The following is a 14,767-nucleotide window of genomic DNA, read 5'->3' as shown; positions in this document are numbered from 1 at the left end:
AAAATGACATTTTTCCTCATAATATTACATGTTGATTTTTAAATTATTTGCTGGGTTTTTTTTGTAGTTTTCTTGTTGAATTATCTTTTTAGAATCTGCTGCAGGCCATTAAAAAAAAACAGCCGTGGGTCGTAAATGGCCCCCAGGCCGTACTATACCGCACACCGGTATAGAGTACAACACAATCCATATTCACAGGGTTCTAAGTGCTGACTAAGTTCTGACGAGATATCATCAGTGTAGACTTAACTATTCTACGGGAAACTGGAAACCTACTTCCATCTATTGAACCAAACATATTTTGCTCTGCTGGTGGTTCTCTTGTCTAATCGGGCCTTCATCCTGAGGGTAGTTGACCAGCTCAGCCTTCACAATCCTCTGAGCAGGTTCGAGCCAGCCAGGAGATGGAGGAAAAAGAAAAAAGAAGAGAAGGAGCAAAAGATGAGAGAAAAATCAACAAAGATGAGAGTGAAATGGAAACTGGAGGCAGAGAGTGTGAGGACACAAGGGATGATAGGTAGGAAAAATGTGAGTAAAAAGAGAAAAATCTAAAAGATGATATCATCGGTAACAGAAACGCAGCGGCCGTGTCTGACCAGTAGGCTCGCTGATGAACGAGCTGCTGAAGCATGGTGTCAATGTCGGTGACGGATCCGAGGACTTGCTATCTGATCTCAAAGACAGAGGAGCAAGATGGAACGGGGGCTGCCTGGCAGATATAACTCTGTCAGGGTCGTGACCCTCGTGTTCAGCTCAGTAAAGCTGACAGCTGATAATGATGCTTGACTGGGCCCACTTGGAACTGAATGCTGCTGAGCCCAGCAGAAATTTTTTACTAATGTCGTTGCTAACCAAAACAGCAGAACCTACCGATTAACATCAATATTAAACATAATCGGGCCTTATGTGGTGTCTTTTCTTGCAATTATAGTCCGCAATCCAACCATTACTAAACTGTATAAAGTCATTCTAATTGTAGAATTAGGTCAAACTTAGACATGTGTTCTAAGATGCTGCTGAGCCCAGCAGAACTTTGTTGATCACGTCATTGCTACCCAAAACGGCAGCACCTACCGATGAACACAGTCAAAGTGTGCAGTCTTGTCAACATTTAAGTATTAACTTTACATGGTCGCTGTCTTCCCTAATTAAGCCACCGCGGTGTGTCTGTCAGTCATTTTTTCCTTCACAAAGCCTCTCTCTCTCAACATAACAAACACGGATTAAAGGACTTTCTTCATTTGACGGCACTATCAAGGCAGGGGAGGAAGAGCAAAGTAGATGGACGGCTCCATTAGGTAATAGTCTGCAGTAAGTGGTGGAGCTTGAGAACCTGGCCAGTCCTTCCCTTACATGCTCTCCCCTATGACCTCTCCGCAGCCCTCGGCTCATCAAGCACTACCCAGCCAGGGTGGCTCCAACGGCTCGTATCAGGGGTAGGATTAATGCTTCTGGGGAGGTGACCTTGTAAATCCTACAGCTGTCACATTCGGGCACCCGGGTTTCGCTGTTCGGCCTGGAGTCCTCTTTCTACGCCAGCACGGAGGGTTGGGGAGATAAACCAAATAAATCAGACAGCCAAAGTAACCTCCTCACCCCTACAACTGCATACCTTTAACCTCTTGACTTCACGCGTTAATGTGGTCAATGTGGGTCATATTTACAGATGGGCAGGTAGAGCATCACTGGAGGCAGACGCAACAAACCAGTGTTTATGCAACGAAAGGTCATTTACAGTGTGTGGCGAACTCTGCTGACCTAATACACTCCCTGTGACCTCCGTTACAACTAGCGTTGCATTACGTCCAATGGCAGGACAAGACATTTGTTCTCGAGTTAATTTATCCACGAAGGCAGTAAAAAAATAACCGTGTTAGGGAGCGACATCTTGGTGAAATCCGAGACTTGAATGACTCACCTGGGACTGTTCTATTTCAGCTTTGTTGAGCTTCACACCGAGAATCTCAGCAGCAACCCTCTGGAAACAGAGGTACACCTGAAGAGAGATGGAAAGTGAAACATTACCCACTAGATCAAAACAGTCACTTTCAATGTTGGTTGACGCTCACCGAGTCTCCGGTCTTAGCGGACACAAACTGACTGATGAGGCCGTTCTCTTGGCAAAAGCGCTGGTGCTTGTCAGCCTTCACCGTCCTCATGTGCTCCAGGTCGACTGGGGACAAAAACACAAGTGATCACGTTTAAAGGGTTAACTGTCACACATGTGAACATAAACAGAAAACATGACTGTTTATACAAGCTAGAGGTGGAGGGCTCTGACAACCAAACATAACTCAATAGTTATGTTGCTGTCAAACCTAGAGACAGCTACCGCTTATTTTATGTTTCCAAAGCCACGTTTCCACAAAGCAGTATGCTGTTTTATTGCATTTCTACTGTCAGAAGTAAAGGGTGTTGCCGCTGGTTCCCATTGCTGATGTTCATGCAGCAATAATGAGTTCAATTTCCCACCAAAGTCCTGCCATTATCTGGCAAGGTGTCGACTTTACAATTGATGGATAGGTGAATGAATGAATCTTTGAAGGCTATGAAATAAAATAAATCCATACCATATCATTTTTGTACACAAAATGGTGGAAACTTGTCAAAATATGCACTCCTGCTGTGTTGCCTGTGCTGTTACTACACCACATGACGCCGCCATTATTGATCCTCAAAGTTCGACATACGGAGGATTGTCTTGAAATGACTCACACAGCACAATGCGTTCTACAAAACACCCACTGTAACTTAAGGATGTTTCGCTGAATCACCATAAAATTTGGTGAACACCTTTAGGGGACAGACAAGCAAGACTGACTGAAAAACTTGGCCGCAATCAAGCACAGCGTCTTTGCATGGGCGGGATTTTAAATCTAACTGTCCGTAAGTCATTGACTGTTTGTTTAAGGATTATAATACTTAGAGGATATCTGTATTACATGTAAGCTAACATGTCTTGAAAAGCATTTTCACCGCAACCCATAAGGGGTGCCACAAATGTTATTTAAAGTCACATGATCATATAAAACACTTGTCAGACAGCAACAAAGCAACAGAAGTGAGTATCAGGTGTTAAATTCAATGCCCAATAATGGCATCACAAGATACTCTAACACAAAAGCAGCATCCCGACTCTGTTATGCTCAAATAGTACCTCAGAAGGTGGAAAATTGTCGGGTCAACTACAGCATGTCCTCCCATTTCCACACCACATCAAAAAAGTCAAAAAATTCCTGCTTTTACAGGCAGTGTCAGGCTGCTGGTATGATGTCACACTGTGGACGAAGACCAGATCAGGGTCTACCGTTGCCAGATAACCTGAACTGTATCCCTTCCCTTGGTTGAAATGTGGCTTATTTCACTTGCAGATGATGGAGTCAGTGCCCTCAAGCGTCCATCCCCAGCTGGTGCTGAAGCACACTGTGGGACACATTCCACCCTGAAGCTAAGAACCTTTATCTGACCTGATGGAAGCAAAGATGGTCAGGAACAATAAGTGGACCAGGGACTAACTCGCTAAAGGCGAGACCGTAAATGCAGAAAGGGCTGTGACTTATGAGAAGGATAAGGTGGGCACACTAGTCCAAGAAATGGGACTGTCACCTGGCTGCTGATTTACTGAGGCTACAATGACAACACCTAGCTTTTTAGCTTTTGTCTTGATGCTGCCTGTGCATTTGACTCCTTTTGCTCTGCTTCTCCCTTTTCCTCCGTGTGGGGTCATGCCGGGGTCTCTGAAGAAGGTCACCCGGGGGTCTCGCTGCTGAAAAGCAATAGCTTCACTCTTTATTTCTGGCTTTTGTGCATTAAGGCGGCCACACCTAGTATCTGGTGCTTGCACGTCTATGATACCTGGAGGAGGTTGGGCTACTGTACGGTGTTGTGTTTCTCTCTATGCCCCCACCAAGAGTTGTAGTCTTTGTGTGAGGCTGTCAAAGATTTACTGTGTTCTCATGCCCTGAGAGCTGCACCGAGAAAGACAGATATATGGTCCCAGAGAACATAAACACTGCTTTTATTGAGTAATATTAATATCTCAGCACGTCACACAACCCCAAAAATGCCCATCAGCCAAGCCACAGAAACCAAACTACTTTTGGGGGGAGAATCATTTCCCACTAGAAGCAAAGATTATCATCATTGTAAGAGATGTATAAACACAAAGCTTTCACGGCAAAGGGACAGACTGTCATGTCTCGGCCCACGCATAAACACAGCTATCTCCAGGGGCGTCAGCGGGTTATTAATTCCCCTCATTAACAAGCAGAGGTACCCTGCATGCTACTAGAGGGTAAACACTGCTAATCTTTTGGATCCTGCACACTTGGGAGAGGTTATCAATCATGTGTCGGCATCAAGACTGGGCAACATTAACCTGGGCAAGACTGTAGAGCAACTGTAACTGATGATAATCGAATGAGATCCGATACAATAGCTCAGTTTTGAAGTGACTGTCAAAGAGCACAATATGTTTATTATTGTGGTTGTACAGCGGAACCTCGGTTAGTGCCATTAATCCATTACAGAAGGTCTCAAATGACGAATGAAAGGGATAAATGAACATTTAGCTCACTTTTACCTCGATTGAAGACTTGATAGTTGACAAAGACGGCTATGAGGCAGCGAGGGCCACACGCATACCACCTTTGTGTTTTGCTAAGAGTTATTTCTTGAATCCAATAGTGTTTCTCACCTTCTTTATCAAAGTGCAGGAAGGCACTTGCAACTTTGTTTGGCTCCATTGTGGGTTATTTTGCAGCATTTCGTAATCAATAAGAAAAGCAGACACTTGTGGCGTAACTGTTTTGCAAAGAACTACAGAGTAAGTCACTGATGATGTCATAAATAATGATGGAGCTGGGGGACAATGAATTCCAGTTTCAGTTTTCATGCTAAGGTGATGCTAACATGGATGTTTTGTGATAAAAATCTGTTAAGAACACAGTTGGACTCATGCAATGTATTAATAACATGACAAGACGTATGCCTAACAGGAAAATGTACACAAACCGAGGCAAATTTGTTGCGTATACGCAAAATACACTAACTGAGGTTGCACTGTTGCACTGTTGTTTCAAAAGTGCATTGCATCGTACTGAGACCGTGGTTTTCATATTTTGGCTACCAAAAGGTCAACGTTTTGCATTCACACTTGTCATGTTTGGTTCAGTTAAACGGAACTCTGGTGCATTTGCTCTGCTAGTACGGTTGACTGTGATCATCCGAAACACACAGGTCGGGATCGCTTGAGAGATTGGTCTCGGTCCACTTGAGTTCTAATGTGAACATGTGAACAACATGGACCACCGTTTAAATAATAACGGCACTCTTTAAAGTTGTATTTTAGGAGCTTTTTGTGAAATCTAAGCTTGTAAATGTGGCAGAATATAACCAGTGTGAACTCATCCCAAAATTATGCAGTGCAGCTCGACACCATGTTAAAATCCACTATTTGAGACTATTCAGTAGCATGTGGCAATTGTCTTTGTCGCCTAAATATTAGACTAATCCCAGCGTTTTGAGGTTTTGCGCTATTTGTCTCCCTAATGTACCCCATCTCTACTTATCAGGTCAAAACAATCTTTCCGCCATGTTCTGGTTTCCCTCCACGTCTGTCAAACTGTACATCAGCTTAACAACCTAGGAGGAAGTGACTGCAAACACGACCTTCAACTGTTTAGGCGTCCAAGCACATAAGAGATAGCAAAAGTGGTGGGGGGGTGGGCGTTGGATCATCACTCGTCAAGAGCAATGGAGCTCCCTCACTCTCGTCACCATCACTGTTTATTTAAAATATCTGCACGCCAATGCGGCATATTTCGAGTCAACAGTTTGGGAGATAACTATCTGATGGATAAATGAGGCTCTTCCTGCAAGGAGCGGTGTAGTTTAGCCACGGTGGAGTGGACCGTTTACGACATCTCAAAACCTGCAAAACATGTTTTCTTTAACATCACTGCAAACTTGGTGGTGAGGTTGGTTGCAAATCTCCCAGGAACACACATCTAAATATATGACCTTTGTTTGAACAGTTGATGTTTGCATGAAATTGCATAGACTGAAATACTCCCTAAAAATGTAGAACTGAACAATACAGATGAAAGAAAACTGCGAACTGCCACACAGCATATGCCATATAATATAACATAATATCAGCAAAACACTGCAACTGATTTAATTTACTGATTCATTTATGAAAACTATTATTATTAGCATTATTAACATGTATCTGTTATATATATATATATCACACACACATATATATTGTTTAATTTTTTCTATTGTTTTATTAATATCATAGAGCAATACCTTGTACTAAAGTAGCAAATTAACTGCTATACTGCTATAGGCTGTCAAAACAATAAAAATATAACACATCATCATAAGTAACATTAATATATAATGTATAATTGGGCCTCATTTACAAACAATTCTTACAGATTGATTTTTCATTAAATTTTTGGTCATTGTGATTCTACAGTTGCACAATAGAAATAATAGATTTAAAAAATATATATATATATTATTTTGAATTTATTTTAAGCTTTTTAGTCTTTCTAACCAGAAAGCAAGCGGTATCTTTAATTCTATTTCTATCATAGTTCTCAATGTACTTTGTGCTATACCAATTCTTATACCATTATTTGATTGTATGTTTGTCTATCTACCGATCAATCACTTATATTTGTGAACATACTGGTGAAAATAAAACCATGTTAAAAGAAAAAAAAAAGAAAATTCTGCAACCCAGCATTTTTTGCAGTGTACCCTCCAGGACAGAACAATAGACTATATAATAGCTCTGTGCTGCATTGTGCAATGAGGTAACAGAGACACCTACTTATTGGCCCTGCGAGTAGGCTGCTGGGGACCAATTGCAACAAGTTTCCCAGAGAATATGTTTAACATAGCACATTTAATTGCTGGCAGCCTGCTTTTAAACTAAACAGCAGCTATAGGCCGCGTCTGAGGGCTGAGGGTGGAATGTGGCAGAAATGGTGGGCCGCTTGTTGTCAGGGGGGGCTCTAAGGGGTCATATCCTATTAAGAGAAAGTTACACGGGCTGAGACTAATCAACCCCAGGGGAGTGACGATCACTTCCAACATTACCTAACAGCAGGAACTTCAAGACCCTCTGGGTTTTCTTCAGTTTCCAGCCCCTCAATGACCAACATGAACCAATGCAGACTGTGGATGGTGAAGTGAAGATTATCACACGGCTAAAAATCAAATCCAACACAAGGTAAACTAGTCATGTGGTGATCCACAAAGCCCTTAACAAGATAAGGCTAAGGTGTTTAGATGATATTGTTAAAATGTGCATTGCTTTGGAATATGCTGTAGCACATACTGTATGTGGGTTTCTTTGTGTGTCTAATGCACAGTCAAAAATTAGGACACCTCTGTGAATATTTCTGGTGCTCCCTATGGGTTGTGGTCAAAATGCTTTGGAATATATGCGTTCATACATGTAATATGATACCCTCATAGTTTCATAATCATTAGACAAATGGTCAGTGATTTATGGACAGTTAGTTGCTAAGTCCCACCTGATCCCCTGTGAAGATGCTTTGCTTGAAAGCAGCCCTTTTTTTCTTTTTTTTTTTTTTTTTACAACCAAATGTGCTAAAATGTTACAGACAGGTGCTTGACAGTCCCTGAAAGTTGTGTACCAAATTGGGTGGTGATTAGGCTCAACACCCTAAAGTTACAGTGAGTGTTTTGCATTGAGCTGAGTGAGTTTTTTCCACTCAGTCCGACTTGTGGGGCCAAACCATGTGGTGTACACGTCAGAGAACTAATAGCACAGGCATCACAGTAGGGGTGCATGATTTGAGAAATGTTCACCCCTTTGTGTGCAGCGGTTCAGGAGTAGAAGGAGTTAGCTTACACAAATACGTACAGACTTGTAAGTAGCTTCTGTCTTGGATGCACAGAAGAAAAATGTCGGCAATAAGAGATTCAATTCAAGGGTGTGTAAAATAATGTATAACAACTTTTAATTCATTTTGTATCACAATAACTCAAAGACAGGAGGAAATGTCAAATTCTTGAGGTTCAAAGTTAAATAAAGTTCCAAGACATTTTGACTAAAGGGTCCGTCAATGCCAGTGCCTTTTTTCCAGTATGGTCAGTGTTGCTTTTTTTTTTTTAGTTTTGTTTTTTCAAGAAAGGGAATCTATAAAGTTAATTGAAGTGACGTTCAATTTACACTTGCAATTTCTCCTACGAGCTGTGCAAATGATCCTTTACAGCCTACAAAAGTCTTTTAAAGTGCGACATAAATCATTCAGCTTTAATCAGACATTTATCCGACCCACAGAGCACAGGCGGCTAGTAAAGTTAAATGACTTGGTAATTTATGTGAAACATTTACTTTCAGAACTTAAAATGAAGTTTGCAAAAGGTGTCTGTGGAAAATATACATAATGCAACAGCAAAAAAGCATCTCCAGTCGCACTGTTGATTCAAAATTTTCATGCAAAAGCAGGAAATTAAGAATGATTTATTAAAAGACACCAAGATGTTATTCAGAGGTAAGGGCACTCTTAACAGCAACAGTATTGTTAGATGTTTATTTTCAGATTGAAACAATTTATATCCATTTAATAGAAAAGTGCCTGACTTCTAAAATGAATCCTTTATATTATTGCGGCCTCAACCGCCTTTTACAATTCAGGAAAAGCCAGTTCTCCCGTAACAACGTCGCAATTCTGTGCTATCAATTAATTCCTTGTACGAGTGGATCTACGTGCATATGACTGGTGACAGAATAATGAGAAGCAATCATCAGCGTATTAAAGCGTCGGTAATAACATAATCACGACGGCTTCGAGTGACTACGGACAGATGAAGTGCTGTTTGCCGGCTGGTGTTGTCGGAGGTGAGCGGGGCCTTTTCGCGAGACTCCTCGGGGGAATCCTGACAGAGACAGAGCACTCTTTGTGCGGCGGTGCCCCCCTGCCCTGGTGGCCTGAAACCGGCCAGGAACGTCAGGGGACTTGCTTTCCACTAGGTCAGAAGTGTTCTGTCGACAGCTCATTGATCACAGCTCATCTTGTCATTTGATCGTTTTTCATGAAAAGTACACGTGCGGCGTCACACACACATTTTCACACCTCAATCACACTCTCTTCTATGGTGGCCTCGCAACAATGTGGTCTTCCCTTCCTCCTAAAAGGCTGGCGGTAGCTGCACTACTTGCACTACTTACGCCAGTAAAAACGTGGGTCCAAGCGTCTCGCAGGCTGGGTTAGCGGACCCTCAAGACTCGTGAAATGTGAACAAAAGGCCCAGTTCTGAGCTGACCGCACAAGACGCTGCCCGGGGTTTCACTGGCCGTGTCCTCCGAGCTCTCCTGCCGCTGTTAAACTAAGTGGACTTTTATGGGCGAGGCGACCAGTAATGCATGCCTCTGTGAGGCCGAAGCACAGCTATGTGCTATATAATATTTCTACAGAGCACAGGGGAGCCTTCATCATTGGACACGATACATCCCTGTGAGTCTATTCATAATTATTTGGTCCACAGGCATCTTCTATGAAATGTACAGCGAGTGAAATATTAGTCACACCGGAGACCTCTAAGATGGAAAGTAAGTTCTGCTTAACGGTATGGCACAACAACTTAGTAGTAGTTTTTGTGCACTCTTACTTCAAATGCACGTCAGGACAGTATATTACTTTGTAAAGAAACGCTACACACAATACTGAGGATAGTATAGTGGCGCAGGTACTTTTTGCTGGAGAACTGTTAAAAGTACAACGGAACCTCAATGAGCGTACGAGTATTTTTCAGTTTACGTAAAAATATAACAAAATTTTGCCTCCGTTCGAATACATTTCCCAGTTAGACCACAATATGGCACACATTTTGTGGTATTATTAATACACTGTTGTAAAAAATAAATAATATGCTTCTGTTTTTTTAATTTATTTTTCCTTATTTCTCTCTATTTTTTTATCTGTGTTATCTATTTTTATCTCACTGTTAGCAGCGTGTTAGCATGGACACCGTAACCCGAAGTCATTGTCTCCCAACTCAGTCACCAGTCTATGACATCATTAGCTGTTGACTCTGTAGTTCTTTGCCAACAGTTACGGCACAAGTCTTTGCTTTTCTTATTGATCACGGCTGCAAAATAACCCACAATGGAACCAAACAAAGTTGCAAGTGCCAGCATTTTAATAAAACAGGTGAGAAAACACTATCAAATTGAAGAAATAGCAAAGTATGAAGGTGTCATCCGTGTGGATCTCTCTGCTCCCTCGCTGCTCGTGATCTCCGTATGTGTCAACAAAAGCTTTTTAATCAAGGTAAAATTGACGTTAAATTTTAAAGTATCCCTTTCAGTTGTCATTTATATGCATTTTTAATTGTTTTTTGCATGTAAAACTATAAATACTAAAATGTTGTTTTTGGGTGCCCGGAAAAAAATTAACTGGATTTGCATTATTTGTTATGGGAAAAATTCATTCAGTTGACGGAGAATGCTTCGGGTTTCGTCTGACTAGGCATGGGCCGGCTCCCGGTTTCAAGGTACACAACAGTATGAAAAAAGGCACGGTTTCAAAACCACTAAAATTGTGCGTCATACCGTTTCTACGATATGACAGAAAGTGGAGGTCCAGCACGGCCACTGTGTGGTAATACTTTCACGTCACATCCTGTGTTATTCCTCGCAGTCGAAACTGGGTTATCATCATATTGTTATTGTTCATATTACATCATCATATTGTTACATGACCTAAAAAAAAAAAATCACATATGGAATACAGGAAGTGAATAAAATGTACTGCACAAGATGTGGAACGAATGGGGGGTAGGATTAAATAAGCTTTGCCTCTCTTACTCCTTTTGGACATGTGGAACTGTGAATTGAATTATGTGATGCATTCCATAGTAACTTGCATGCATGTTGAAATAAAATTAAACCATAACCATCACAATATCATACCGTCAGAATCTCATACGGGCTCATACCTACGTCTGACATTCTGGAACAAATTAATGAATGACGCTAGATGAGGTTCCACAGTACTTAAGAGTTACAACAAACACTATGTTCGGCTATACTGTTTTGACTCGGACTTCCTCGCACATTTCCAGAATACACGCTGAACATTTTCATAGACTACAGTATTTGTTTTTTACATGGAAACAGAATCCCCTTTCACAATTCCTGTAAAAGCTAGCCTTTTCATGCCTTTTTTCCGTCTTTTGAAAAGCGCTGTATAAGTGCCAGGCATTATTATTATTATTATTATTCAGTGTCACTGTTCTGTATAAACAGAATGCCGGGACGTAAGTCTACCCAGCTATTTTTTGCCTTCAGAGCCATTACAAAGGCGGAACGTTGCCAGCTTGTAAGGGTATCCTGCAATGCTGGGAAAAGGGGTGTGAAGATTAACACCCAAGGCTCACTTCTCCCGTCCTGGTGTGTTGAAAACGATTGTCTCTGTCTATTTTATATGACACACGGCGCGCTAGTGTCAACTTTCGGGTTGATATTGGGATTCAGTGTCACTGTGTGAATGTGCAATGAGTTACTGCAATGTCCTACTTTGCTAGATTCTAGGATAATAAATGGCCAATCTACTGTTATTTTTCCGATGTGACTACTTTGCAGCATTTCTATAGAAAAGAGGCTAGCAGCTTCTGCTTTGAGACCTGTTGTTAGGATCCAAAACACTATCATCATTTAAAACAAACTTCTTTGTCTCATGTAAACAGCCCCTGAGGCTACTAGTGCAAATACGAGGGAGCTGATCCAAAAACGGTGTGCGTAGTCAGTGATGTAAAGGGAGATTTGGCAAATTACAGATGACAAGTTGTGTTTCAAAAACATGTAAGCCAGGGGATGCAGATCAGTGGGTAATATACCAAAAATCTTGCACACCCGCACCGCCTCGCTCCCTCCACAAATTCCTCCATATCAATGTTGTGGAGAAGTGAAGAAATAAAGTCGAGCCTGAGAATGATGAGGGTTCCAGGATGCATTCAGGTCAGGTGGCTAAGCCTCGCTGTGCAACTCAAATGGCCCGTGACTGACCACACAAGACGGTATTGGAAGACTGATCATCGGCTGCATGTGCAACAATATTTGCTTTATGGATGGCTAGAATGAATGAGGACTTTCCATGTTTTAACAGGCACAAGAGTCCAAAGAGATGAGAGAGATTGGGGAGGGGTGCACAGCAGAGTCAGCGATTCACAATTAAATCATAGTTCAAGTTGCGTTACGTTGGAAGTGCCCACAAATCAGCTTGAACAAACTCCTAGAACGTATGTGTGCCGGTCGCACAGCTCAGCATTGGCCGCAGGGATCGTTACACCACTTATCTGTCGCAATGTAATACAGCTGGAGTTCTTCACTCATCCCACTTGATTCCAGCTGTAACTCGATTCTACATTTTCCGTCTCTGTCCAGACTTTCTATTTGAAAAAAAAAAAAAAAAAAGACAGCCGGCGGAGTTTACTGGGACAACTCGATACGTCTGCACCGACCCTTTTAGGCCGAATATAAAAGTGAAGAGAAAAAGGAAACGCTGGATTTGCTGCAAAACGGCAGACATTCCAGGTTTTTATCCAGCCGTAAACCATGCCTTAACTAGGTCTATATACTGTATATACAGCGTCAAAGCTGTGGTTGCACAACCTACCGTGCAACACAGACACTGCTGACGTGTTCATCCCTTCAAATCTGGGGAGGGGTTGAGGGTGCAAGAGTACTGGGCTTTTGTCCCACCACATGTCTATTGTGGCTAAACCTTTCCCTCGGGGGCAATTAGGACCTTTTAGTTTGTTGTAAGAGGACCTAAGTACGAGTGGGTTGAGCCAGAAAAAACATTTTTCAGCTATACCAAAAACAGAAGCACATTGAGCTCCTCTGCACCCCTGGACTTGTGAGCATCTCTCTATTGAGAAATGTGCAGGCCTACACTGAATGCACAGGAACTGTGGCAGCTGGACGGGCAGGCACGGAGGTGCCGGGGGTGGTGGCGCTTCACCTGACGCCACATCAAATGTCCAAACACGTCAAGATAGACTATGTTGGTGGCGTGGACACGCTCCACAAGAAGAGCCATGTTTCTGCTTCGGCTCTTGCATGGCCGGGTGGAAAAAACGGAAGAAGTGCGATTGGTAACGACACATGGAGAGATCTGCACACAAGGCAAACAAGAGTATGTTGTTTGACACAACAGCAACACAGAGCCAACAAAAAGACATCACTGTGAGTAAAAGCGACCACACCAAACATCCACACATGAGAGCGATATGGTTAAGTGTGTAACTGAAACAGTGATGGTGCAAGATAGTGACATTGAGGTCCGCTCCACACGGGAACGTTCTTAGGATTTTTTTTTTTTTTTGGTAGGTTGACAAAAGTCACATCAACACTGTTCCAGATAGGTATAGAGTTGCATCCAGACAGGAACGCATGACTGAGTGAAAACGATGTAATACACGAGGCACACCTACGTGTGGCGCTTTGAACAGGCACGCAGACGGAACCACACGACACATGACAGAAGAAAGAGAGCATGCGCATAGGTCGGTCGTCTTACGCTTACGAGAGGTGGAATTACTTCTGCAAGTCATTATGGAGTGCAAGACAAAATATCAGGAGAATATAGACTGAGGTGAGTCATGTCCGTCGAAATATTCAGATATTATGTCGGCTTGTCATCAAAGCTCAGTTCTGGTCACGTGACGGCGATGAGGCGGCGGTGGGACGGTGATGTCATCGTTCTCGTATTGCCTGTATACACGGTAACGACAAGCCGGCGTTTTCAGATTTTCCCACTCTGGAAGTCGTTTTTAAAAAATACTGTTTCAGCTCACCCAGAAAGCCGTTCCCGTTTGGCTGAGAGGCTGAAACGATAAAATACTTTGCTGTTTTGACCTAAAAACGTTTCCATGTGGCTAGCCCCTGAGATTGCAGAAAAAGGCAAAAAAAAAAAAAAAAAAGAAGTCAAGTAGGTAAGACACTAGTGACATGGAGTTTCCCATGGAGTACACTGAGCGGATTGGCCGCCAAGACCCTCTGAGCAAAGACCCCGTGAGTGATGAGGAGGGGTTAAGAGAACTGAACCCATTTAAGTCACCCAAATAGAGGCTGTGCTAGGATTTGATGGATGGTGCTGGAGCTCCTGAGGGAGAGAGAGCACTGGTGATGGGAAGGGCCTTTGCGAACATCGCTCAATAAAAACAACATGGCTTGATAAATGAAGCAGAGTGCTTGTCTACACAAGTACTAACACAAGCAGTACAAGGAAATTTATATCAGGTCCCATTAATGAAAGTACGTTGAAACATCTGTGTTAGTGCTGTCGACTGTCAGTACAGTAGAAGCTACAAATTTGAATGCTGCAAGGGTTGTACTGACACAGATTTTTAAGAAAATTTGGTGTAATCATTTTCAAGCAAGAGTTCCTCATATCTGACCACTTTTACTGAACTCTACAGGCCCACCACTCCACAGCGGACAGAGCTTTGCTTTGCTTTACTACACATCTTAAAACAAAGCTCTGCCATCCAGCCGTCAGCTGGAGATGTGGGAGCTGTAAGTCGAACATTTTGTTTTCTTTAGCATATAGGCAATCCTCACATGATGTTGCTGTTAAAATGTGACTATAATGTTAGTACTTTAGCTCACATAGCGAAGCTAGTGTAGCATTTGTGTCCTCCTGTCCCACTCCTTAATGTTAATGTATGTGATTTATGACATCTATTACACTGGAGAGTGTAATAGATGTGCAGA

At 42.3% G+C, this 14,767-nt stretch overlaps 1 protein-coding gene across 2 annotated transcripts in view; it reads right to left on the bottom strand.

The window, feature by feature from the left end:
- The window catches only part of rab28 (RAB28, member RAS oncogene family), a 52,156-nt gene that overhangs the window by 14,983 nt on the left and 22,406 nt on the right, over positions 1-14,767 (bottom strand). Inside the window, exons 5-7 of one of the 2 annotated variants that reach the window (XM_054792208.1) lie at positions 2,070-2,173; positions 1,919-1,996; positions 277-378 (exon numbers count right to left, since the gene is read on the bottom strand). In XM_054792208.1, coding sequence (XP_054648183.1) covers positions 283-378; positions 1,919-1,996; positions 2,070-2,173 — 278 coding nt within the window. In that variant the 3' untranslated portion in view covers positions 277-282. The remainder of the gene's footprint in view (positions 1-276; positions 379-1,918; positions 1,997-2,069; positions 2,174-14,767) is intronic. The other variant, XM_054792209.1, reaches the window with a different exon arrangement.

Source organism: Dunckerocampus dactyliophorus, chromosome 11 (genome assembly GCF_027744805.1).
Source record: "Dunckerocampus dactyliophorus isolate RoL2022-P2 chromosome 11, RoL_Ddac_1.1, whole genome shotgun sequence".
NCBI lineage: Eukaryota > Metazoa > Chordata > Actinopteri > Syngnathiformes > Syngnathidae > Dunckerocampus > Dunckerocampus dactyliophorus.
This window is presented reverse-complemented; position numbering and strand designations above follow the sequence as displayed.